The 27,878-nt window shown below is 31.8% G+C and overlaps 3 protein-coding genes across 6 annotated transcripts; 1 reads left to right on the forward strand and 2 right to left on the reverse strand.

Annotated features, from left to right (window-relative positions):
* Positions 1–77: 77 nt before the first annotated feature.
* LOC144839732 (kinesin-like protein KIF19) lies at positions 78–17,549 on the reverse strand. Its single transcript, XM_078695202.1, has 16 exons — positions 17,483–17,549; positions 16,790–16,961; positions 15,687–15,767; positions 13,246–13,356; positions 9,802–9,889; positions 7,642–7,778; positions 7,369–7,494; positions 6,744–6,944; positions 6,492–6,626; positions 6,233–6,355; positions 5,946–6,105; positions 5,342–5,516; positions 3,885–5,196; positions 3,586–3,745; positions 3,139–3,246; positions 78–2,902 (listed from the first exon to the last, which is right to left on the reverse strand). Exons 2-16 carry the CDS (start codon positions 16,829–16,831, stop codon positions 2,742–2,744), a joined length of 3,120 nt encoding a protein of 1,039 aa, XP_078551328.1. The 5' UTR covers positions 16,832–16,961; positions 17,483–17,549; the 3' UTR covers positions 78–2,741.
* A 673-nt stretch (positions 17,550–18,222) lies between these two features.
* LOC144841092 (nuclear pore complex protein Nup85-like) lies at positions 18,223–27,731 on the reverse strand. 4 transcript variants are annotated; one of them, XM_078697274.1, is made up of 20 exons: positions 27,665–27,731; positions 26,975–27,086; positions 26,777–26,887; positions 26,624–26,684; positions 26,322–26,395; positions 26,113–26,226; positions 25,729–25,850; positions 25,459–25,545; positions 25,034–25,204; positions 24,620–24,751; positions 23,491–23,594; positions 23,075–23,158; positions 22,899–22,964; positions 22,521–22,571; positions 22,275–22,375; positions 21,830–21,846; positions 21,458–21,659; positions 21,076–21,175; positions 19,121–19,280; positions 18,223–18,680 (listed from the first exon to the last, which is right to left on the reverse strand). In XM_078697274.1, the coding sequence occupies exons 1-20, from the start codon at positions 27,695–27,697 to the stop codon at positions 18,582–18,584; spliced, it is 2,001 nt and encodes a 666-aa protein (XP_078553400.1). In that variant the 5' UTR covers positions 27,698–27,731; the 3' UTR covers positions 18,223–18,581. The 4 variants fall into 4 exon arrangements, with proteins under 4 accessions (XP_078553400.1, XP_078553399.1, XP_078553401.1 ...); XM_078697273.1 differs by lacking the exon at positions 21,830–21,846 and adding an exon at positions 21,999–22,015; XM_078697275.1 differs by lacking the exon at positions 21,830–21,846 and adding an exon at positions 22,164–22,180.
* Positions 19,952–21,204, forward strand: LOC144841093 (collagen alpha-1(X) chain-like). The gene is made up of 2 exons (XM_078697277.1): positions 19,952–20,006; positions 20,196–21,204. Exon 2 carries the CDS (start codon positions 20,203–20,205, stop codon positions 20,860–20,862), a length of 660 nt encoding a protein of 219 aa, XP_078553403.1. The 5' UTR covers positions 19,952–20,006; positions 20,196–20,202; the 3' UTR covers positions 20,863–21,204.
* Positions 27,732–27,878: the final 147 nt, after the last annotated feature.

The following is a 27,878-nucleotide window of genomic DNA, read 5'->3' on the forward strand; positions in this document are numbered from 1 at the left end:
TGCGGCAAATGCAACAGCTTGTTATTTAGAAGAAGGCATGTCGTGATAAATAATAACTTATCCAAAGTCATTGATACTCAATTGAAAATCAATAATGTTTATTATTTTTACACTAAAAATAATATATTTGTCCTTCATAATCAATGAAACTTTCTATTACCCTTGAATTACAACTTTTCTATAAAGGTGTTGTTAATTTCTGTGTTTATTTGGTCTTGAAAGTTGCAAGCAAGGAAATCAATCGACAAAATCAGCAATAAAGTTGATTTATTATATAATAATTTGTAACGTAATAAATTGATTTCTTACCAATTAAATTGACCTAATGTCAACTATTTCATAATTACCTGCATATAAAAAGATTCATTGAAATATCATAAATTAAGCACTTTCGGTTCTTTGTAATTATTCACTTTACTCTTTTCTGTTTCGATAAAGACCAGTACTGTACTCAAGAATACACATACTTGATGGCAGACAGAAAAGCAACGATTTCCAATATTTTGGCAAAAACTGCTAAATCAGCCACAACATAATATACAAAAGATGATAATATTATTTCAGTACAATTGGTTTTATTTGGTTATTCAGGACTACACGGTCCCGAAACCAATCACAGCATTTTCCGAGCATGCGTATGAAGTACGTGTGTTTCACATCCTATTGGATGCTACTGTGTATTGTGTACAACGAAGACTAACGCATATATTTAAGTAATCGCTATTGTTACCGTATATTTTAAATTGAATAAAACCAGTTCTATATGATACCTTAAAAAAATATAACAAAAAACAAGTCTATAAAATACAAATTACCAATTGGAATTGGTCGGTAAGTATTAACTATAAATACCATTATTGCACTACTAAATGTACCTTACTAAATACCCATGGATACAATTCAATAATTGTCAACTAAAGTCAAAATTATTACTTTGTTTAACCTTATTAAAACAATGATCTGAATGATCTATACTACTGTAATAACTAAACCAATTGAATGACAATCCTTTTCACAAATCGAATCTTTGGCAGTATCGTTAAGAAATATCAGTTTTGCCGCCTTTGGGGAATAACTGAAGGGTACCATTGTCTTCACTGCATTTAAAGTACAGCAGGGTTGAAGTTGGAGCTGACGAGTTAGATTGTTTTTTTTTGTAAGTCTTTGGTAGCAAGTGGCAACCAATGGACGGATATAGTAACTAGAAATAATTTTTTCACTGGAAATGATAAAAAAGATGTGTTTACGCCTTATAATAATATTCATTGGTAGCCTATATTAGACCTACATCTTGTGTATGTGAATGGCTATTCCAATAAACTGCGCAGCTCATGATCAAACGCGAAATTTGGAAATTGGAACAATTGAATAAGGTCGTGTAACTGAAAATGTGGTTTTAATTAAACTATTTGAAAACAACCTGTTGCCTCTTACTATACAATACATTTTGTATTGGACAATATTTATTGTTTAAACATCAATAAATCAATAATTTTTATATGAAACAACTTTTAATTAAGAAACACTTGAAAGCTGGTAAGTGTAAAACCTTGTAGAAAGTGTTAAAATAATGCCTTTTTTTAGATAACCATGATCATATATGTAATGATAATGACTATGACGAAGATTCATTTCAAAAGTATGTGTCTTTTGGACGGACTTTTCACGAGTTTTATTAAATTTAAAAAACCATCATTATGTCATTATGAGTAAATTTTCTACAAAATTATTATACAATTTGGCATATTTTCTTTAAAAAGATTAAAATTAATACAAATATTGTTCACAATTTATTGTTTTAAAAATGAAAAATATTGATCATATTTAATAAACACTTATAGAATAAAATATAATTTTAATGATCTTTTAAAAGGCATTTAGTAAAAACCAATACTGTTTAATTCTAATACTAGCCATCTAACAGTAATTATACTGCATTGTTTGGCATCAATCAAGTGTTGGTCCATCAGTAATTTCTCTCAAGCACAGTTTCATGTAGAGATTTTCCATCAGTAACTTCTCTCCATCACAGTTGTGTGTACAATTTTTCCATTACTAATTTCTCTCCAGCACGGTTGCATGTAGAGATTTTCCATCAGTAACTTCTCTCCATCACAGTTGTGTGTACAGTTTTTCCATTACTAATTTCTCTCCAGCACAGTTGCATGTAGAGATTTTCCATCAGCAATTTCTCTCCATCACAGTTGTGTGTACAGTTTTTCCATTACTAATTTCTCTCCAGCACAGTTGCATGTAGAGATTTTCCATCAGTAACTTCTCTCCATCACAGTTGTGTGTACAGTTTTTCCATTACTAATTTCTCTCCAGCACGGTTGCATGTAGAGATTTTCCATTAGTAACTTCACTCACAATGTTATGTCAATTGCAGTGTTTGTCAGTCAAAAATATCTTTCTCCACAACGCAAACTGGCAACAAAAGACTGTTTGAACACCATTGATCTCTTACCACACTGTTGCATGCAGTGTTGGACCATCAGAAATTCATCTTCACTTTATCAATTGTCTTGGTACATCAGTACTGCCTTGAAAACGTACATTACAATCCAAACTCTAGGATACATTTAGTGTTCGGTTGAAACAACACTAAATGAAATGATAGAAGTGTGTTGATGCATTTTTTTGCGGTTTATGCAACAGTGCTGGTGCATCAATATCAACACTTTCAGTAAATAGATGCACTAGAAAAGTCTTCCTCTTTCATAATTTAATTGATTCCTCTCTTAGTATTTTCTGCCTCCTACTCTTTCTTGTCTTGGCATAGTAAATCCCGATATAGCAAGAGTGTTAGGCTGGTTCCTGGACACCGAGTATGTATTGCGTTTTGTTAAACGTTTATGCTGATTACCGTTAGTTGGTGTTCCATCTTGTTTATCAGATGTCACTACGATAACAAGATTTTTAATTATAAAATTGTAATACAAACCCCAAGCAAAGAAGTATTTAAATGATTGGCGTTTGTATTATATATTATATTCTTTTTACTTAGAGTTGATTAATGGACTTTTTGGTTTTTAAGATTTTTAACCTTAATCATAAATACAGTATAAAGAAATGGGTATATTGCCTATAACCTTTCAACATCATTAAAAAAATAAAACAGACTGTCTGAAGATATACCTCGATAAGATTTTTGAATTGTTTGTCCTTTTCCTCTGTCAGTACCAGCTTGGTGAACAATAGATGGAGGTGTTGCAATGCTTTCAAACCGACCGATGTCTTGATCAACTAAAAATAGAAATTCCATTGGCATATATTCAATTATTATACGAGTATTTTGAAGTTTTATTTTTTGCATTTATGAGAAGTTATGGATGAATAATAATGACAATAGGAAAAAATATACAGAGAAAGCAAAAAGAAATAGATAGATAAATCTGACAGTACAGAAATTAGGAAGAAGTGATAGATAGAAGATAGAAGCATATTTTTAATGTTTGTTGATGTTATGTTTTTCTGTTTCTCTCTCTTTTTTGACTGCACCACAAATGGTTTTTGTTTTTTGTGCTACCGTTCTGAAGGTGAAGTGTCCAAATTAAATTAAGCAACTGTTTTAAATGATTCTACCTGCATTGAGCCTGATGGCATGCTTAGTAGCCTTTGGTGGACCTCGAGTTCGGCCCTCTTGGCTCCAGTTGTAAGGTTTTTGAATTGATCTTTTTGGTTGTATATGTGGTTCAGAATTAGAAGGCCTAGCTCTTATGGCAGCAGTTTTTGACTGTGTACCCTACAATTAAAAAAACATTTGAGTAATAATGTGATGCAATTAAATTACTATCAATAAGCAAAAATTAATTTATATTGGACAAATATAATTGAACTTCTGTATGAACTAATATACAAATAATGAACATCTGCTTTCCTACCTGTACATGTTCGGAAACTCGTCTGGCCCTCTTCTTGTCATCAATTTGTTTCCTTGGTGAAACTTTTGGATAGCGAATTCTTGATCCTGGACCTCCCTTATTGTAAGATGTCATGGAAACAACATCTGACCTTTCACTGATCATTGTAGCTGAAGGAGACATCTTATATGGGGTCACATTGGATTGCAATCTGTTGACCTTTGTAGGACGTACAAAAGAAGCCATAATATCGTTTTCAATATCTGGCTCTGTGAGTTCATGTACTGAATTCAGAGCCAGAATTCCTCTCTCATTATGCAAGCTTCGTTTGTCATATTTACTAAACTGATTTGATTTTCTTTTCGCTGCCACAAGAGCTATTCTATGAGTTTTTCTCATAATTTCTCTTTTGTCATTACCTTCAGTTTCAGAATCTATACTATCCAGACTCTGCATTGACTTACTGAATCTTGATTGGTCAGAATCAGTCTTTAAGTCGTTATTGAAGGGATGTTCATTCAAATCTATTAAACTTTTCGCCAATGATTTCGTAATATCGGTTGAGGTCTCAACCTGCAGCTTCGGGAGACTTGCCATAATGGCATGCTCACGAATCTGTTTTGATTTCGGACTGATATTGAAAACTCTTGGTTGACTAGCAACTTTTGCTGGCGATTCTTTTTCTGGTAAATCAGTTTTTTCTTTTCCATATGAATATGGTTCCGAGGCACGTATGTTTAACAAAGATGCAGCACGTTCTAACTGGTTCTCAATAGAATTATCATCGTTCATTGCTGTTAGGTCCTCGATTGTTAATTGAGAATATTTTTCGTACATTTCTTCAAGTTCGTTTGGTATGTGAACACCGTTGTCAGTGAGCAGCATTCGTTGTTGTCGTATAATTGCTTCGCTAAGATCTTTGTTCATCTGGAATTGTGAGATTGTCACATTTTTCTGACGTATAACATTTTGATGCAATAGAGCAAATGATTTCAATTCCATGTTTTCGATCTCAAGCTCATGAACTTTGCATAGCATTTGTAAAATCTCACGTTGTTCTTGACTGCTTACGCGCTTTGGCATTTCAGCTTCCAAACGTATTGAAATCTCCTGTGAATCTTTTATTTTTTCTTGTAGTTCTTGACTTCGATCTTTCCAATGATTTTGTTGTGCCATTAGTTTTGCGACCTCTTCTCGAGCCACTGTCACTTCTAATGGTTCCATGGGCTCCGACACAAGACTTTCATTGTCATCACTATCCAAATCTTTTCGCATACTGTATTTGCGATCACTTTTGTTATGAGTTGCTTTTCTTGTTCTTTCTTGTTCAAATCTTTTTAAAAATTAAAATGCAAATAAAATGACCCTTTGTTTTAATTTAAATTTTATCTTATGTAATTAAACATTAGTGAGTGCTTTCGAGTACTGGAGTCTATTACATAAATATGCAGTGTTTTCAGATAAAAAAACATACTCACCCGGCTACAATACTTATGTACTTATTACTGTCAATGGCACGTGCAAACCGATGAGATTCCAATTCAATCAGCTGTTGCCGAGTCAACATTCGCTTCTGAAAGTTCTCGGTAAGCAGGTCTCGTAACCGCTCCATTTCACTGCGATCTTGCATGATTGAAGTTCTTTCTACCTCAGCTGTAACAAAATAGAATGGTGACAAAGTCAAAGTCAAATTTATTCAACCAAAAGGCAATTACATTGAGCTCATAGTTTATAGAAAATATAAATATATAATAAAAAGCAGTCATTAAAAATATATATATGTACAAATTGAGCCATTAGAAATATATAAAAATTTGTTTCCAAACAATTTCACAATATACAATATAAAAATATCACATTATAATCACTATACCATATACAAATGTAAATATCAATCCCACTATACAAAATGGGATTGATATTTGAATTTTTATATGGTTAGTGACAACTACATACACCAGTTGCCAGTATACAATGGAATCATTAGTGCCGAGGTAATTGAAGTAGAAAACTGCAATTATACTATATACAAAAATACAAGATATAGGCCTTCTGTAGTAAAATGCTAGCATGTTCCCTTACAGTGTATTTCTTGAATCCTTGATGTGGACTTTGTTTTCTGTATCTCAGACTCCTGGTCTGTGATCTTCGACTTAAGTCTCAAGATGTCTTTTCTGAGATCTGCAATAATACTGGTATACTGAGCAATGTGATAAGAGACACTCATCATGTTTGGCCGTACCTGGGAAGAAAAGTATGCAAATTTTTTTAAGCAACTTTACTTGAAAACATAAGACAGGTATTTGTAATAATGGTTGAATACACAACAAAGAAAATGATCAACAATTTAGAAATTTACAACATGTTACCTTGGTTTTAATATTTTTAGCCCTGTCTGCATACAGTAAGGTATTTCTAGACTCTTCATAATACAAACTGGCTGGGCTCAAGTGAGCTATCATCACTGTTCGACAATTTCCACCAAGAGAATCCTGTAAAGACAAATTATTAAATGATGTGAACTGTAAAATTAACAATGTAATATTTATAACATTTCTAGTGAAAAAAATAATGATCACAAAAGATTAGATATAGAGACTAGAAATATTTAAATGTGAATAGCCTTACCTTTAATAAGCGCGTAATTTTACTGTCTCTGTAGTTAACATACTTGCCCCCTTCACACAAAGCATTGATACAGTTGCCCAGGGCAAGTAGTGAACGATTAATATGGGCTCCTTCTATCATTCTTTTTCCCCGATTCTATAAATAAAAATTCGTTCGGTGAATATTACTGTTTCTTGCTTATGTATATTTTTATTTCCTAAGAGAAACTGTTGTTTCATTTTAAAAGCATAACAGAAATTGTTCTACAATTACTTTGGTATGTGATGCCCTCTCTGAGCCAGCCAAGTCTATCATGAACAGTTTTCCAACTTTAATACTGTGTGATATGTTGCGAGTACGACTGCGTTGTTTGACAGTAACTTGTAGTACAGCATGTGAACGTGATGAGGTCTTGTTAGCAGCTGTTGGTTCTTGGGTACGTTCTTTATTTCCCTGTACCAGTAAATTCATAATCTGATGAAGAAAAAAGTATTACAACACTGTATTATTAAAATGTAGATGTTTTGTCCTCAGAAGAAATTTGGATTAAGCCCTCTACAAAGAAATATCAAACACAGTGCAGTGCCTACCCAGATCAGCACACCTGTGGTCGTATTCACCAATCACACTTAAGTATTACCCCTAAATTCACTTAGATAGGAGATTGTTTAATGTGTTTCCCTTAGCCTAAGTGTGAATGGAGAATATGGCCACAGGAGACAATCTTCTTCAAATAGTGCAGAAAGTTCTTAATCACGCACTGGACGAAAACGACTTTGTATCAAATCCTAGTTCTCTTCTGAAACCACTTAACTACTGAACTTCAAATGCTGCTTAAACAAAATAGTCATTAGTTGGAGTAAAAAAGACTACCTAATTATCCACAATTTTCTATTACCTCCCGTGTAGAACGTGTTGATATTTCAGATATGCCAGCAACTTGTACATTTCCAGAAGCATCTTCCCGTAGTTCCAGTACTTCTCCCGTGGGATTCAGTAAATCTCGGATCATTTCATTGTAAATCTAGAAATACACAACAAATTATAAATAAACCATACATCCATTAAGATCCCAAAGGTCCTACTACTATATGCCATTAAAATACATTCTGAAAACCAGACTCATGGGCCGGAATTGGGAGAGTTAATGTAGAAAATGTGATTAACTGACCTCTAAATATGACATTGTGACCTTATAGATATTGTCTTCACTCTTGGATTCAATTGTCTTGAAAAGATCGTTTAACGTACGTGCCATAATTCCTGGTTCATCGTCCGTTCCCAGCATTGTATATGTTTTCCCAGCACCTATTATTTATTTATAATATTATATTTCTCCACAGATTTATTACACTTCTTTTATCTAAATGTACAATTTTTTAAAGTAAATGTGTATAACATTGTATTGTATGATAGCATTTTTATATGTACATTGATTATTAATGGTAACTTTTCTTTATCAATTACCGTATAACCCCTACTTTATGTCTGATTTAAAAAACAGGCATATCCCTGGGTATAGTACCAGTATTGACTTCTGGTCTGGTTGTAGGCCTCTCTGTAGCCAGTTCAGGTGAGTTTTTACAAAAAATGCTTTTACCAATCATTTTTTTCCCCTGGGTTTAGTCCCACCTTGCAAAGTCGGCCCAATTCCCAGAGGATATACTGTAATAATGGTTGATTCATATCAAGATTAAGTGGCAGATCTCTTTAATTTGGAAAGAACATTTTGAGATATAGTAACGGAAGTTATGAGCAACAGGAAACAATGGACTACTACTTCATAACATTTACTTTTCTTAAACTTGAAGCAAGAACATGAAAACACACTGACCTAGAGAAACAGAGTTCCTACTGAGCTTTGTTTTATCTGGGCTTAATGCTCCCCAGCTGTGGGTCTTAACCCAACAAGCCTAGTTAATTCAGACAAATTCCCTTAGAACAATGCATGGTTTGTCCCCGAACATGCCGTGTATGACCTTCTAACCTGCCTAATTGTACAGAAGAATCAGGAGATGAGACAAGATCCTAAAAATACTTGAACAAGTAATTAGTAAATTCAGCTAAGGATCTCCTGCATAGAGTTCTTACTGTGTCTTAATTCTTAATTTGATTATCGTAATTTGGTTGACCATTAGACAAATATCAAGTTACTTTACATGCCTTTCCAAGGCTTCATCTGAAAGCTTATTAAGAAAATTATCTAATTTGTTTTGTAGATCAGGAATAATTTGATTATAAAATCAGGTTTTTACTTTCAAATTATATCTGTAAGTTTCATTTAGTGTACATTTTACATCACCAACGAGAAGTTAGAGTAACATGACGCATACAGTAACATTGGGACTTAGGTGTTGGAATTGGAATATGGGTATTTTACAAAAATTTAGAATATTTTTATCATTTATTGTACACAACAGTAACATTATGAAAATGATTTATAATAGTATTTCTATAAGATTGTTTCAATACATATTTTCATAAAGTTTAATATCCTTCTTTACAATAATGCATTTCAATAATTGTTTAAATATCATCATAAAAAGTCAATTTAATATTGATAATTACAGTAGAGGAAACTTAATCATAGTCATGCATTTTCTAAGTCTTGTTTTTTTTAAATTAACATTTAGCAAAAAATATTGACAATAGTCGTTCTACTTTAAATTTTTTCAATACAGTACATATTTTCAAAAAAGGCAATTTAATATCCTTTAATTCATTACAATAATGTATTTTTTTAATTAAATATCATCATAAAAAGTCAATAATATTGATAATTACAGTAGAAGAATCTTAGTCATTGTCATACATTTTCTAATTCTTTTTTTTAAATTAACAAAAAAATATTTACAATAGCAATAGTTTTTCTACTATAAGATTGTTTCAAATATATTTGCATAAAGTTCAATTTAATATCCTTTAATTCATTACAATAATGCATTTTAATAAATTGTTAAATATCATCATAAAAAGTCAATTTAATATTGATAATTACTGTAGAGGAATCTTAGTCATAGTCATGCATTTTCTAATTCTTGTCTTTTTAAATTAACATTTACCAAAAAAATATCGATTAGTTTCATCTTTAAAGCATCTTCTAATAATTTCCGTATGTTTTCTTTCCATTATCATCAATTAAATTTTGATTATCCGAAGCATCGCAATATTGCAATTTAATATCCTTGCTATTATTAGAAACTTGGAGTGTTTAATTAATATCATCTTATATCTCTGACAGAACACAAAGTAAACACAGACTCAAAAGTGGGTTACGATATTAAAGAATATTGCAATGGTGATTGTTTAAAAAAACCCACAGAAATCTCACCTGTGGCTCCATAAGCAAAAACTGTAGCATTCAACCCCTCGGTGACATCATCTATTAAAATTTTAGCCGTCTTTTGATAGACTTCCTCCTGTCAAAACAAGTGAAAAACGAATAATGCTTCAGTGTAATAACATTATAGTATTACCAAAAGAGCACTGGTGGTAACCCCTTCTCACCTCAAAAAAATATATATATTAGTAGAAAAGTTTCCAATGATCTTGTAAATTATATCACAACCTAATATCATTTATTTGCAAACTATTTGGAGGTGTTCTTTCAATATTATACAAATAATGAATGTTTATGAATGTAATGGTACAAATAATGGCATGAGGTGAATGATGACAGGTTATAGTTCAACGAGGCGAAGCCAAGTTTAAATATAACCATTCATCATTTCAAAAGGAGCATTCACCTCAAACAGTATCTCAGAATCTGCCCTCATTATTGTTTTACTTTAATAGTCCAAACCAATAAGGGCAATTTTGTAGAAGAATCAAACTGGAATTTTATTAGAGAAATAAAAAAAACTGGGATGTTATATTATCATTGTTAAGTCCTATATTTTACTGTTACTATGACAACTAAGTACATCATGCCATAAAAAGGACAAGAAATAATTGATTAACCTTGTTCCTTTGTCATATAACTCTATTTAGCAATGTGTTGCTAATATTTTGTTATCATATTATTAAAGCAGTCATGTATTGAACATAATAATTTTTGTAATTATGGCTTCAAGGAAATGTTAGATAATGTGGACAAATGGTGTTAAAACTGGCAAGATAATTATGTGAACTTTGTAATAAATTATTAATTTAAACAAAAAAAATTCAACATGATGTCATTTCATGAGGATAAACGAAATAATAAGAGCTAATAAAGTCTCATATACACTAGAAACATTTTGAGAAAATAAAATTATTATATTATTAGTGTTCAAGATCTTATTCATTTCAATAAAAACATTTTTCCCAAGAGTGACAGGCGTTCTCGCTTAACTTTTTTCTATATTAAACAGTTTCATTATGAGAAAGTTATTAGTCAAATTGAAAATATATGTAGTAAAATGTAACCAGACTTTGTTTATAACTCTAAAGCGCTGTCTACACTATTAAACTTTATGTGACAAAAAACACTACCATTTTTGACAATATCACTACCATATTTGGACACATCACACTTTTGTGTCAATCTAGTTTGATAGTGTAGACAGAGCTTTACATAATGAGTGTTTTTAACCATACACTAAACAAAATGTTTAATGGAGAAGCAGTATCATTAAAATTGTGAACTTTAACAATATACAGAGTGTGAAAGCTTTCATTCAATAACAACAACATTAATTCTATGTACATAGATCTTCCGCTGTATTTGAAGTGTATAGAGTGGCTGGCAACATGTAACATGGTAACCACACTCTGTTAACAATGATTAAGAGTGTCCTTGCGCCTGAAAATCCAAACTAAACCTTTAAAATGGAGAAGAAACTTAATTGAACAAGTAAAACAATACATTAAAAGCTTTTATTCAATAATAATAAGCGTCGAGTTTATGTACATAGTTCATTCGCTGTGTTTGATGTGTGTTAAATGGCTGGCGACAGTGAGTTAATTACATCGTGAAGTATAAAGGTGTTCAAATAGATCAACTTAATCAAACTACACAATCTACACATTTAAAGCTGGTACCATTAAGCTAAATTTGACAAGTATCCATTACAAATTATATACCGGAACCTGTCAGTTCACGGCATCTGATTGGTTAATCATCGGTCTATAGTTATTGCCATGCTCTCGAACTATAGACCGGCTAAACTGGGCATGTATGTTTCCTCTATCTTTTTCTTTAATACAATACAATCAGATCCACACGCACAACACAACGATTGCGTAGCTAGCCCTAGCCTCTATAGCCTACAATGATTATAAACTTGTGCAAATTTAGTGGCCAGAAATATGAAGAAACAAATAAAGTATGATTTGGGAATATTTATTGCATATCTGGAAGCGACGAATTATCAAATGCATGCCTTTTTTGTTTGCTTCTTCGCAGCGAAACAGTGTCACTAACTATTCCAACCAAGTCCGTGTTTGCATGCGCTTCGGCCTAGCCAGCCAAATTGAGCGGTACTGTATATAATACAAATAGTATATCGCATAGTCTCCAGATCACCTTGGGCTATATTTTTAACCATGCCCCACAGCCCAGATATTTGTATACTGATGGATATAAAACAGTGTACAGAAATAATGCAAAGTAGATAAGATAATAGTTAATAAGGCTCGTTCAAGCTTAGTTATTAACCCAGGTGAATAGGTTTCATGTAACTTCGGTATGTAGGAACCACCTTACTTATACACAGCTTATATGCATATAAATACTGTCTATAGAATTACCGCCTTCTCCTTCAGTTATTATTCCGAAACGAAAGATTACCATTAACATAGATCTACGAAATACAACAGGGTTTTTTATGGCACTAACTAAGTCAAGCACAATGCCTAAGATTCAGCCCTCATTGAATTTCACATCCCTGGATTTCATTGTACTATTAAAAATAAAACATATCTTTCTTTTAACGGCTGTTATTGTGTGCAGCATATATTTATTACTCTTCGTTACAATAAACATAATATTAACTGAGGTATAAAGTAGACACGAAAACACAATTTCAGAATCTTTAAATCAATTATAGTTCTGTCGCTAAAAAATGTTTTGTTAAAACCAATTTAATTGGATGTTGTGTTCAAACTGCAGATTGATAGAATGGGATTATATGTATAATATAAATTATTGTGGGCAGACATAATACGTGCTTGATAATGTTACTAGTAAAAATCTATAAAACATTGTTAACAATTGGCTGAAAATCATATTGTCAATATTAACAGTCTACGATAGGAAGAGGATAATAGTACAGAATGCTAATTATTGTAGTATTCTCAACCTTGCTCAATAAAATCAATTCCATGAGAGATACACAATAACATAATAATCTTATTGTATCTAATATGGATAGGATATGAGCCATACAAATGTAATAAATAGTTATTATGAAAAAAAAAGTTTCGTTTACTAAATAATATACAAATAATGTGCAATGGCAGAAAAATTGCTATGAAGTGACAATAGAACATTCCATCTTTCACTAAATGAAAATAAAAATTGTTCCATTGTATGAATATAAAAACAATTCGTTATTTGTTTCCTATACATCAAAAGTTAGATCCTCATCATTTGAAGGTCGTGATTTCATATACAGACAGGTAACAAGATCTAATGCGAATATAACAAATTTGCACTTAAAAACAAAACAAACATAAAACAAAAACTCTTTATGTTCCTTGATGTGGAGTATTTATTTAAATATGATGTGACCACAATCCTCCAATCAAATGGCAAAGATCTACTTAGGTGTTGTATATTCTAATGTTACTGTACCTGCTTAGACTTGATATCAAACGCTTCGTCAAATGCATACTGCTTTTCCCGAGAACGATTTACTCGGAGAACATCATCAGGATCCTCAGCTGGGTCCATCAACACCACCATCTAGACACAAACAATCACAATAATGCTTGTCATAGTGGGAAAAAAGTCATTTTATAATTCATCAAAAAATGAGAACTTTGTAACTGTGTAAGTTTTAATCAAGTGTGGAGTTTTTTTCTGGAGAATAATAAAAAAATAATGCCAATTGTTTTCATTCAAATATAAAATGTAAGAAATATAAATGTATTTTATATCCTATCTTACCAAGGAAGACAAAAATATTCAATTTCTGATGAATAAAGTTTATCTACAGTATGTCAATATAAAACACAATATTAATTTATATACTGTACATGTAGTCTAGTTTGAAATGTTTTGTAGAAATTAAAAACATCAATTAACAAAGTTACAAAATCTATCTTACAAAAAAGTGCTAACGGTAATTATTATTTCAAAGAAAGGTTCAAACAATATCGTGGACAAATTATCTAAAGTAGTTTGTTCAAATTTGTTTTTAATCATATAATTTCTTCAGTTGACGTCAGTTCAAATCAAATGTGATTACTATACTATTAACATTCCACCAATTAAATCCTTTTAAGGAATTTTCCGACAATATGGATCTATTATTACTACCATGTGTATGGAATTAGTTGCTATGGAAATACCGTGTTTTTTAATCAAAACACTGCAACAGGGAATTTGAAGAGCAGGGAGTAGGCTACGGTTATCAATTGTGAACTGGACAAGTATACAGTGGTCATATTTACCATTCTCTTAGTACTAAGTATTTCAATTAGGTAAATAAATATGTAATGATTTACTTTAGATATATTTTTTTGAAAGTGTGTTTCTTAGTGTGATGTTGAATATGACAACAGGTCCCCCCCCCCCCACCCAATTAAAGACTGTAATTTAAATTAGGGCTTTTTAAAATTTTTTATTCAATATTTTACACAGGAGCCTCACAAGATGAAAAAACCTTAGCTTCAAGGCACCTTAGATAACTAATTCTTCTTCAAATAATTGGAGTTCAATCATCGACATTTTTATTCCATAGTCAAAATAAAAACATATACAGTACAAATACAATACAAATAATATGATAATGGGATACAAAATAAGCACAAGTGCTTTAAACATGTAAACCTAAAAAAAATAACAATACCCGAGTATAAAAAAAGAAGAAGTTAAAGTTAAAAAGCTGATAAAACCAATAAGAGAGGTATTGGAGAGGGACATTGGAGGAAGCCTTTAGGGAGAATGGCAGTAGATTGCTTTGAGGTTGCTTGGGGTGGGTGCTATATGAAAATTTCAGTTATGCAATTAATATTATTTTGCTATCAAATATAATACAAACACCTGTTTTTAATGTCTGGCTGTAATTGCATAGGGCGTAAATAAATATGTGACGTCAAAATCTTCATGCTCCAAAAGACAAGATATTGTGTTTGAAGGAAACGTTTTTGTTCCGCAACTGATCTGGTGCGAATAATCAATCAGGAAAAACGTCATGTCAGTTCCGCGCATAAGTGAGTCTATGTGATACGCAACAGCGAACCAGAAAATACGTCAAAATAAATTGGATGTTATAAAGATCAATTGTAGATCAAAAGCCATAACCAGGCTTATGTGAAATTAATTTAAATTTATTGAATTTCTGTTAAGGCAATTTACAGAACAAGTTAACAAATAATCTTGCATTAGAGATAATTGTTTTCTGTAACTAACTGTGAAGTAGCTATGAGTTAAGGTAACTGGTCAGATGTTATTTTGGCTTAAAGGTAACCCCAGTCATCAGTAAAATTTTGGTGTTCTAGAGGTATGAATGGCAGGCTAGTGATGTGTACAGTAGGTAGTGGGTTCAAGTCCCGCAAGAGAATGAGTAGGCCTACAGTGACAGTGCAATTATGACATCACACTTTAATATTTTGATCAAGTTTTCATTCGATAAACCAATAGATGAAAGAAAAAGAATAAAAATAACAAGGTTAAAGTTATCTTTCACTGTTAAATGTACTATATTAATTAAAGATGTATTCTCCCCCAAAAACATGAAAAATGAAGATTAATAAAATCAGACTTTAAATAGGCCATTTTGCAGTTTTAATAAAGTTATTCACTTCTGTAAATTTCTTCTTAAACAAAAAATTATTATTGCACTTATAAAAGACAAAAGAAAGGTTTAATTTTAACCAAACACCATTTCAGACAATCTAAGTATTTTTTGCTTTAAATTACATTTTTTTAGGTAACTAATTTTATTTTTTATCCAGTTTTTGGTCAAAGTGAATAACTATTATGTGACATTAAAATGGCATATTAAAAAAAAAATTGAAATTTTTAGGAGGACAATATTTCTTTCAAGTTTAGTATCATCCATAACTTACATTTGATTCTATGGTGTGTGCAATTGTTGACGCCCCAGCTTCTATTTCTGATGGCATCAATGGACGAATACGGACAGCAACCTGATTGAAAATGTCAATTTATGGTTTAACTTTATTTTAAAAGTCTGAACAGTAATCAATTATTAATTCTGCAAAAGTAAGTTGGATAAATATGTTTTGATAAAGCTATTAAATAAAACTCAACAAACATAAGCCACTTATATGGAATCATAATCAAACAAAATGTGCAAATAAAAAGATACCCAAATCTATTGAATAAGATAAGATTACATGATCAAACACACAGTGTTTCTAGGATAAGGGTTTAAATACAAAAGAGGTACAAAATATATGTCTTTTGGACTTTGACAATTATAAAAGAATTTATTGAATCAATACATTCATTCACTGTCTCTATACAGTACATATTACTGATATTTCTAAATGTTTCAGTTATCTCAATTAATAAAACATAATATAACATTTTTATTATAAATAAAAATATGGCATAAATTATAGTAAACTACATTTTTTTTATTTGTAAATTGTCATGGAAATAATTATTGTTACATAATCTTACAAATTCTTGGATAAATATATAAAGTTCTTGTCCTAATAATATTAAAACATGTTTTTTTATTATTTTTCACCAACCCTATCCCCATATTTCAGTTCTGGTGCTGGCAACTTTTACATTTCTAATATTCCTGTTTGTTTGCACTTGTTTAAATCTATAACCATTAACCATTATAATTATTACATAATTTATAGTAAACTACGTTTTTCTATTTATTTTGTAAATTGTCATCCATGGAAAAATCTTGGATAAATACCTAGTTCTTGTCCTAATAACATTAAAACATTGTTTTTTATAACCAAGTTTTCACCAACCAAAAGAATTTAAAATATCTAAAACTTAAGTTGTTTTGTCTGTAATTGTCTGTTTCTAATAATTAACTAGTCAATTAGTCCCTATATTTCAGTTTTCCATTTTTCCCTTTTGTTTGTACTTTTAAATCTAAAACCACTAAGCAGTTATATTAAATACAGAAATAAATATTAATAGTAATGATAATAATGATATTGACAAAATAAAATCTTACCGTAAATTGCATGTCCTTCCATTCCGAGTTCTTAATTGCCATGGTGATCGTCACCACCTTTAATAGCTTGTTAGTTCATCGTTCAGATTTTGTTTAGTACTTATTCCATACCATACGACTTTAAATGTTGGAATTAATCTATCACGTTTCAAGCTAAGCCATACTATGTTGTCTGAAAATAGATAGAATGCTATTTTAAATTGAAATATAAAATAGTTGGTTAAAACCTGAAAAATAAAGTTGAGAAAAAAAAACTTTGAATAGGTCATTTTGTAGTTTTATTTAAGATTCATTCAATTAAAAAAAAAACAACAAACAATTTATGATCTGCACAGAAAAAGACAGAATGACATTTATATTTAACCACAATTCCAGGTTATTAGGTTAAATGTATCATACACATACATACAATAAGGTACAAAAGTATAAGATGAATGAATAACAATTGCTGCAAAGAACCTACTGGGCTGCGCCAAACAACTTGGATGGATAAACCAACTCACACAGCAAGTGGTCGTCTTAAGCACTACTTAAATACAACGTGAGCTAATGATCTGGTGGCCTAAGTTTGGAAATAAATTTTACTACCACAAAACGCGTTGCAATCACAGATTTAAGCATAAACATCAACTAAATGATTCATTTTAAGTAATGTTGTATTAGATGAAGAATACAGAAATATAGGTAACTTACAACTGCTGTTGTTTATTCTGTATAATCTTCGTACACCTGTGTCTCTGCCAGTTAGTTTATCGTCGCCTTGTATATTATTGTTATGTACAGCGCCACCAATCTGAATTTGACAACGTTTGTCTTACTTGAGTACTGTTGCTCACTTTAACGTAAAATAGTTCTAAATAAATACAAAAAATATGAAATTCTAATAAATTTTAACAAACAGTGTTAGTTCATTTTAAAAATTATTATCAATTATTACATTTCAATCGGTATTTGTGAACAAAGTTGAAAGAAAACACAGTGAACTTTCGCGGAACGTTTGTAAAATCTCTTCTTCCATATTTGGAAGAATGGTTGCTTAGTTACAAAGTAAACTATTATCAACATAAGTATTGTAAATAGATCGAATTAATTGATTCTGTGGACCGTGCGTGTTCGTGCATTTAAAATGATCATGTACGGTCATGCCTCGTAAATACGAAAGTACCTTTTTTAAACAAATAAAACAATTTTGTTTGTCTTATGTAGTTTAATATATGTATCATAAATAGTGTACATAAAATAATATATATAATATAATATATTATTTGATATAAAGCAGTAGATAACTGATTATACATATTCAAATATATAGTGATCAGCTTACACATAAATAGGCCTATACTCACTTGTACTTTTCCAAGAACATACTCTTTATGAATCAAATCAAATTTACACAGATATAACATTATAACAAATACAAACACAGTGAGACATTTATTTATTAAGTTTTGTTTTATTTTATTTACAAAAGCTGTTCATACAATATCATGAAAACATATATGTAAAGTAAACTTGTTTACTAGATGTTACATGGTAACTGTCAGTGTAAAATGTCTTTTATTCCAAATAACCTATTATATGCAGGAGAATTGGAATGTGGCATTGGCATATTTAATTGGTAACTTTTGTGCTCAACAGAAATTATGTTAAGTATTGTTTTCTATTCGAGTTGTATACATTAGTTAATGCAACATTGTTTAACAGAAAAGTCCTCGATCAAATACATCAATTGTTTTTATTTCCTTTGTTTTATTCCCTTCAAAAAAGGTGACTTTTAATTCTGTTGTTAGTCTCAGCTAGATGATGCCTCTTCCAAGATAGCTTTGGCTAAATTCCTTGCAAGTGCCAATTGCAGAAGTTCTATTTTCTCCTTCTCTGCATGAAAAGCACCCTGAAAACAAAGATAAAAATAAAATAAAATACTTGTAGTACTTGCAGAGAGCAACATGGTGCGATATTTAATAGTTTGTAATGTTTGCAAGAATTTTACCAAATATGTGGAAAAGAATGAATGTATGTTTGGGCTCTGGGTTCTAATCCTGGTCAGATTAAACCTTGCATGCCTCACTGAGATTTGTATAGGTTGTATTTCAGATCAGATTTAAAGCTGTTGTGGACAAAAATAAAAGCTGAGGAGTCGATTTTTAGAATTGGTTTTGTGTACAAAACCCTACAGTTCCGTAAGTTAAATACTGTAATAAACAACAACAGATAATAAATGATGGCAAGGTTTTGTAATAGCTAAGTCAGCAAAATTGCATGTGGGTGAGTAAAGGTCAGAGAGTAAATGTCAAAGCTGGCTAGCATGCTTCTGGAACTAATCTGTGATACCTTGTGTTTATTTAAATATTCTTCGTCAGTGTAGAGTTGAGTATGATAGTCACGGCATTCTTGTAGACTGTGCATAAGTTCATATGTTTGTTTACTAGATAATATCACATCTTGTAGCTCTAACAATGGAAGAGCATCAGTCAGTAAAGTCAACCAGAATCTGAAAAGGGATGATCAAAGTTTAAGGCTGTGTCTACACTATCAAACTTTATGTGACAAAAAAATGTGATGTGCCCAAATATGGTAGTGATATGCTTAAATATGGTAGTGATATGACATCAACATGACCATATTTGGACATTTTTTGTTACATAAAGTTTGATAGTGTAGACAGAGCTTAATGTGCGTGTTCTGGTTTAATTACTATAAACTTATAGATCCATGTTACATTACAATGAACCGGTTTATTCCAGTTTATTCCAGTTTAATCCACTCAAGGACAAACAAAATTAGTTACTTCCGAATCAAGGAATGCAGGAAAAGATAAGAAGAGCAATAGATTACAAGAGTTTTGTTATAGCATGAAAACTTTTTATCTCATAATGTATTAAAGGGCGCATAACACAATTCAATTTAACATTACATGCTGTCAAAATATACTACCTTTACCTTTGTACATTTTAGGAAATGTGGAATGGGTTTTTAAACACACATTAATAGATTTGTTATTTCTCCTTCATAAAGCAATACAGTACTTGTATGTAAATGACATATTCTTTCGACATGCTCCTTTAAATGCAATAAGGAAGAAAAAGCATCCTGCTTCTAAGGAAGGAAGTTTTTTGTATAGTAATATAAAAAACAAGAACTACAGTTTATTATTACTAGTTCGCTGGCTACTTTGACATACAAAGCACTAAGCATCAAGTGAATATTTTCAAATAAGGCAAGTACATTTTTTAGAGGTTAAGATTTCAACTTTGTTGTAGTAACAGATTATTTGTATCTTAATATAAATAAAAGTTTAAAAAATAACTTAAAAGTTTGCTAACCACTACAATGCCAGTATATTAGGGAACTACAGAGGTTGGACCCCAAAGTAGACAAATTATAATTTTAAATTTCATCCTTTTAGATACAATATGTTGCTTAACGCTAAATTGTTTGGATTGGCAGTCATATTGAAACTATTTTATGAAACATGTGCTACTGCAGAAACATGCAGCAACTGTTGTACTGCAATTCCTGGTAATCCAGGCAACCCTGGAAATACTGGCAACTCAGGTCAGAAAGGAGAAAAGGGGTCAGATGGAATAGTTGGTGTACAGGGCCAGAAGGGGGATGCTGGAGTGCCTGGTAAGCTAGGACCTAAGGGCCCACCAGGACCACTCAGAGAAGAAATACAACGCAAATCAGCATTTACAGTTGCGTATACCTTTGCAGGCAGTGTGCAAGCTGTTGGTCCGATCAAATACGACAACATTATAACAAATGTTGGTGATCATTACAGTGCAGAAACTGGGGTTTTTTTGTGTCAAATTCCTGGCACATATGTTTTCAGTTTCACCAGCCAGAAAAATGATCAGGGTGTTGTTTTACGAACAAATCTGATGAAAAATGATGCAATAATTATAGCAGGCTTGGGTCAATCTACGGAAGGAGAGTCTTTTACAAATATTGCTGTCTTGAATCTAGAACAGAATGACCGTGTTTGGACACAGCCTCATGTTGCAACTAATAATTATTTGCGATCTTCATTCAACTACTGTACATTTAGTGGTTTTCTTCTTTATGCTTCTTAAATATACTTGTTAGCTGATTTAACCAACTGCATTAAGTATGTAATTGAAACTTAACTTTAAAGTTTTTAATTTTAATACTGCTTTAGAAGATGTAATAAAAATACAGCTTTAAAATAATCAGTTAATGATTCCTGAAATTAAAATTATATAATAACATAAAAAATATACTTTTAGAACAATATAAAGATTCAATGTACAGTATATTGCACTTACTTCTTTGGTGCCAGTTTTGCCGACAGTAATGATAACAAGAGCGATGCGCCCTCTCTAAAATTACCACTTTCGTACAGACGGTGAAATTCTCGATATTTTCCTTTAAATAAAATGTAAACAAAATGATAAGATCTCTCAACTCTGTTTGTTTTTAATTGAAATATATACCACATCTATACAAACTACTGTAAAGCTGTGCCTACACTATCAAACTAGTTTGACAAAAAAAAGTGTGTGATGTGGCCAAATATGGTAGTGATATACTTAAATATGGTAGTGATATGACATCATCATATCCATATACGGGCACACATAACATTTTTTTGTCACATGAAGTTTGATAGTGTAGACAGCTTTAGAATTAATGATTTAACCAACTCACCAAGAAATGTAAGCCTATCACTCAGAAGCATGCCAGGCCCTAGATTGTCAATCAAGTCCAAGTTTGAGAAATCACCACTTGTTGTGTACTCGGCCAAAAACTTCTCTGACAAATAAGTGGCAAAGGCTGCGTCTTTTGACTGCATGCACCACGACAGGGCTGAGCCAAGACGACCATTGTGCAATGCTTGCATACACATCACCTTGCAGATGGTTTTAACTAATAGGAAGAAAAAAATATAAATAGAATAAACATCAAGTTGTTTAAGGAATAAACAACCAAACTTTTCTGATAAATTAGTGGCAAAGGCAGTATCTTTTGACTACAACTTGAGTCAAGACGGCCATTGTGCAATGCTTGCATACACATCACCTTACAAATGGTTTTAACTAATAAGAAAAATACATATAGTATTAATATCAAGTTGTTTAAGGAATAAACAACCAAACTTTTCTGATAAATTAGTAGCAAAGGCAGTATCTTTTGACTACAACTTGAATGAGTCAAGATGGCCATTGTGCAATGCTTGCATACACATCACCTTACAAATGGTTTTAACTAATAAGAAAAATACATATAGTGTTAATATCAAGTTGTTTAAGGAATAAACAACCAAACTTTTCTAATAAATTAGTGGCAAAGGCAGTATCTTTTGACTACAACTTGAGTCAAGACGGCCATTGTGCAATGGTTGCATAAACATCACCTTACAAATGGTTTTAACTAATAGGACGAAAAAAATATAAATAGTATAAATATCAACTTATTTAAGAAATAAACACTCCTACTAGCAAATAAACAATTAGAAAAGTGCTACCTTGATCTTTCATATCACGATCTCTGCACATTTCCAAGAGTTTCAAAGCCTTTTTGTCGGTCTGTAATGGAATTCGTTCAACTAGCAATTCTTGGTAATGCCTGTTCGAAATAAAAGCAACAAAAATTAATAAACAGCAAGAAGATATTGATATTTTACAAGAAATAAATATATTATTATTACAAGCAAGAAGATAGATATATTATTATACATATTGAAACTACAATAATACTTTTAATTTCCTACCTGCCAGACTCAGCACAATGATCTAAATATCCCATACATATTTGCCACATACTAAAAAGAATTAAACGTATAAATATTACACACTGTTATTTTAGTAAATTGCGGAAATCATCTTAGCACTGTAAAATATGCAAATCAATCTTTTTTATACCTCAAATTATACCATTACAGTAATTACACCTGTTCTGGTCCGGCAAATCAAATAACCGAGTGCAGTGTCGCAGAAACGAAACAGTGACTTACGCTTTGATTTTCCTGTTCCGGAACAGGTGTGAAAGACCCTTTATGCATGTATTTTGCATGGACGTGGTTCTTGCAAAAAATGACAATCTTCATTAATATGTACATATAACTAAAATAAAATCTTAATCATCATACCTTTTATGTGACATTAGACTAGATACATATTCCAGAAGTAAGAATTCCCTCAAGTTGGAGCCATAGCTGAAAAATTAAATTATTTAGTTTAGAAGATTATTTTGTTTGTCATGCTTATGTTTTTCCAGCTATTGAATGCAAATTGAGGGCAAGCATGTTAACTTCCAAGCACTTACTTAAGTTGATGAGTTTCTAACTGACCACAATGGTGCAGTAAATCTGTTATATGAGCACTGAACCACCAATTATTTAAGCATGTGCTAAAAAACAAAAACATGACTTAAGCATCGACTACATTGATAGACAAAGTATTATATGGAATGGAATAGTATTATTCACCATATTGTACTCGTCACTTATTATAGTTTTAATTAATTTAATTTTGGGGTCTCGTTCAGACAAATCTTCCTGGTTTCCTGAGACCGTATTTCATCATTTTCTTTTTTTTTTTAAACATTGTACATATCATTATATCACAAAATATGATTTGAAGAAAAAACGTATTTATACAAAATTATGTTTATTTTCTATGAACCAGAGATTCCGAAATTAAAGATTCAATTGAAATATCAAATGATATGACTGCATTTACCTGCTCTCCTTAATAACTTGATGGATATCAAACTCAAGTGCTGCCAGCAAGATGTTGTCAAATGGGGTCAAACTGCTACTGCCACCATACGCGTCTAAACATGACTAAAATAAGAACCAAGATTCCAAAGTAATAAATTGCCAAATATTGCCGTAGTTATTACTCATTACCTTATATGACCCTAGTATAGCCCCAGAGGGCTTGGGTACAAACTTTGCCAATAATTAGTCAGATTGCATTAACAATCTTGTTTTCATTAGCCTAAATGAGGGGTGGGATTATATATCTATCTATATAATTATACTTGAGCGTGGGATTATACTCGAGCGTGGGATTATACTTGAGCGTGGGATTATACTCGAGCATGGAATTATACTCGAGCATGGGATTACACTCGAGCATGGGATTACACTCGAGCATGGGATTATTCTCAAGCATGGGATTATACTAGAGCATGGGATTATACTCAAACATGGGTTTATACTCGAGCATGGGATTATACTCGAGCGTGGGATTATACTCGATCGTGCAATTATACTCGAGGGTGTGGGACTATACTCAAGCGTGGGATTATACTTGAGCGTGGGATTATACTCGAGCATGGGATTATACTCGAGCATGGGATTATACTCGAGCATGGGATTATTCTCAAGCATGGGATTATACTAGAGCATGGGATTATACTCAAACATGGGATTATACTTGAGCATGGGATTATACCCGAGCGTGGGATTATACTCAATCGTGTAATTATACTCGAGTGTGGGACTATACTCAAGCGTGGAATTATACTCGAGCATGGGATTATACTCGAGCGTGAGATTATACTTGAGCATGGGATTATACTTGAGCATGTTATTATACTCGAGGGTGGGATTATACTCGAGGGGGGATTATACTCGAGCATGGGATTATATTTAAGCGTGGGATTATACTCGAGCATGGGATTATACTCGGGTGTGGGATTATACCCAAGCGTGGGTTGATACTCGAGCGTGAGATTATACTGCAATTCAACATGGCATTATACTCATACCCATATACTGCAATCATTGAGCCTTACATTTGAACAATTTAAAAGTAATGGAATTAACTTTACTGGTAGTAAGTAATAAGCAAAAAAAAACACCTTTGTGTGATATTGTAGATCAAACGTCTTAACTGTAGGGTTGGTGTACAGCAGCTTCGCTACTAGCATTTGGTACCAAGTCCCTGTTAGGTCACGTAACTCAATAAACACGTTCTCCTCTCCAGTTAAAATCTATTGACAAATAAATGATGATAATTGATTTTTCTTAAAAACATTTTTTAATTTGCACATAACATCAATTACAAATAAAAATAAAATCATTTGTAAATAGAAATATAGTGATTTAAAAAAAAATGTTTTCTTTCATTCAGGTATAATTTTTTTTATTTCAAAATTATTCATTATTATAATTTATTTAGTGTTTTTCTTTGTATTACCAATATGTTTTGTAAAACCTTAACTTGTAAATAACTATTTTATTCTATAAAAACAAAATAACTGTATTGTACTTACACGGCAAATAGTTTCCAGTTCAGCATATGAAGATAATTCATGATCTTCTAAACACTGCAGGCATTGATCTTGCCAGTGGCGCCACTTCATGTCAAACTCAGCTAAGGATTGTCGCGTAAACGCACCAAATACGGGCATCTTACGAAGGAGTTCATCAAGCCTTGAATAAACCTAAAATAGACATTAATTGTTAATTGTTTAAAAATGATATTCATACACTATTCAGAAGAGCTATCCAATATTAGAAAAAACATAGTATCTGAAAAATTAGTGGAACTGTAGCTTGGTGGTGAACATCCTGGTTTACATGCTGACTTTATCATTTATTCCTCATGGTTATTCCTTCAATTATCTTAGAAAACGTGGGTTTATTTAAATCCTAAAATTAGCAAGTTATGTACATTGTGTAAAAATAAACTGCTTACCCCATGAATATCTCGTTGACGACCAGGATGTAACGAAAGGAGGTTTCTAGCTTCTGCTATCCTGCCTTGAAGTACATATATATAAATCTATGATAACAACAATTTTACATGGTTACATATTTAAACGTACAATCATGCTATTGTTCAAAATTTGGCTTAGTTTTAATGTGTTTCCTTAGTTCTGGATGGTTCCTTATTATATTGGAGACGAGTGGTGGAAGGGAAGTTTTTTCCACGTAAGGAATCAGCTTAATTTACTATTATACTTACTGCATTCCAGTATTCTGGTGACTGTGTTGGATTTGGTGATTTGAGGATTTCTTTGGCTAATCTATCACCCTGATCAAAGTGCCACTTAACCCAGTCTAGTAACTGCTGCAGAGCAACCCCACCTACAAATAAAAACAAACTTGTTCAACATTTTGACACTATTTTTAAAAACAAAAAATCTGTAGAAGAGACTAAATATGGAATGGAACTTAAAATTGGATAATTTATTTTCCATATAAAATATCCTACACTACACCTTTATATTCCAAAGGTTAAAAACATAATCTCACAAAACCTTTGGAATTTTATGGTTTATCTCACACATGAAATTTCCTACATATTTCCAATGTCTAAAAGCATGATCTCGCAATTTACTACACCTACCTGGCAACGTTTCTACAAACATGATCTCGCAAAGACTCCACAACAGCCCGATCATTTGGAATACCTCACATTGAACAGCATAGTACTCGCAAACTTCCTCCCCATTCTTTGGATCTAAACAGAAAGGTCAGGTCAACTTTAACCATAATTAAACAGTTTAAAAAATGTTAATACACCAGTGTATGTGCAGATGAACTATGATACATTACCTTGGCTTGCCTTTCGAAGATTCTGTACACAAGCTGCTACTATGGAACGGTATTTCCTACTAAACTTTACCAAGCTATAAAATAAGGTAGGTATAAGAGGTATCAGGATTAAGTGAATTAAAGGTACTGTATATTAGCAACAGAAAAAACATAAACAAACAAAAGTGGGAGATATCTAGTAACACTATGGCCAGATGAAAATGTGGGTCTTGACGGTGTCCCCTTAATAGGAATTCTACTGTAAGATGACAGAATAACAAGAGAGAAACAAATTAAATTAATGGGTTAACTATCATAATTACTGTGGTTTTCTTGCAGTATCTATAGACTCTGGTTCAAACGTCTGTAAAGACTGGAAAATATCTGAAAATAAAATAAAAGCACTTATTAACGGTATCAATGAATTTTTTATTAGTAATTGAGAAATTACAGTCAACCAATCATGTAGCACTTACTGTAGGACTCACTGACCAACTTTCGAGTTTCTGCATTTTGCATATCCACTTCCCAATTCATTATATGAATCATAGAGGGAGCTTTTAACTTCGAATCGTAATGACCAACTTCTAAAAAGTAAAACAAATGTAATGAAAATGGGCTTTGTTTTGTTGTTTTACAAAATATTTTTTCTCGATTCAAACAGGACTTTGTACCTTCATTTTCTATGAAACATTTCTTGCCTATTCCTGCATGTAGCACAAGTTGATGGCCCAGTCCCCAACATGCTGACAGACCATGTATAGCTGCATCTTCATCTGGAATACACTGCAAACAAAACAAATTGGAGAAAAATTATATAAAATAAACGATAGATAAGCCTAGGCCTACTACTATACTAAAATTATTTATAATGCAGTACTGTAAACATTTAATTACAGCCTCTACTGTAGATAGTCTAGGTAGGGCCTAGCCTAACTAAGCTAAAGAATTAAATAGAAATAGGCCTAGTAGTAGACGCAGTATTTCTAAAATAAAATCATATTTAATTATTAAATCAATGTGAACAATTTGACTGATTTGCCCTAAATACAAATAGCTACATCGTTTAAAATCGCGCACAACTAATACCAATGAGGTCTCTGACGGTGTACTGATAATTGAGGGCGAATCGACTATTTCATCATTCTAGGTACCACACACAATGAATTAAAAGCGCATTTAAAAAACATTCAAAATACATGCATCCGGCCTAGGCCTAGACATACTACTGTACCTTTGGCCAGTTTCTACCAACAACAAAAGGTTTTCTGCCATTTGATTATTTTCTTAAAAACTTAAACTCTAATAAATTATTTTTTTATATCAATTATCTTTAAATAACATTAAATGAAAGATCAACTTACAAAAACAGGCGCTTCTGGCTCGTAAGTCGCCATTTTAAAATGTGTTATGCACGTACCCAGGCTACTGAAATTTAACTGGACTCTGTTTTTGTGTGTGTGTGGGGTCGACTAAATTGGAAGATAACTGTAAATACTAAATAGGCCCTAAAAGTCTAAATAAACTAAATTAAAACTCCTAAAACAAGTTAAATGTTAGATCATTTTGTTTTGAGTT

This window comes from Antedon bifida, chromosome 4 (assembly GCF_963402885.1).
Source record: "Antedon bifida chromosome 4, ecAntBifi1.1, whole genome shotgun sequence".
In the NCBI taxonomy this organism is placed as follows: Eukaryota; Metazoa; Echinodermata; class Crinoidea; order Comatulida; family Antedonidae; genus Antedon; species Antedon bifida.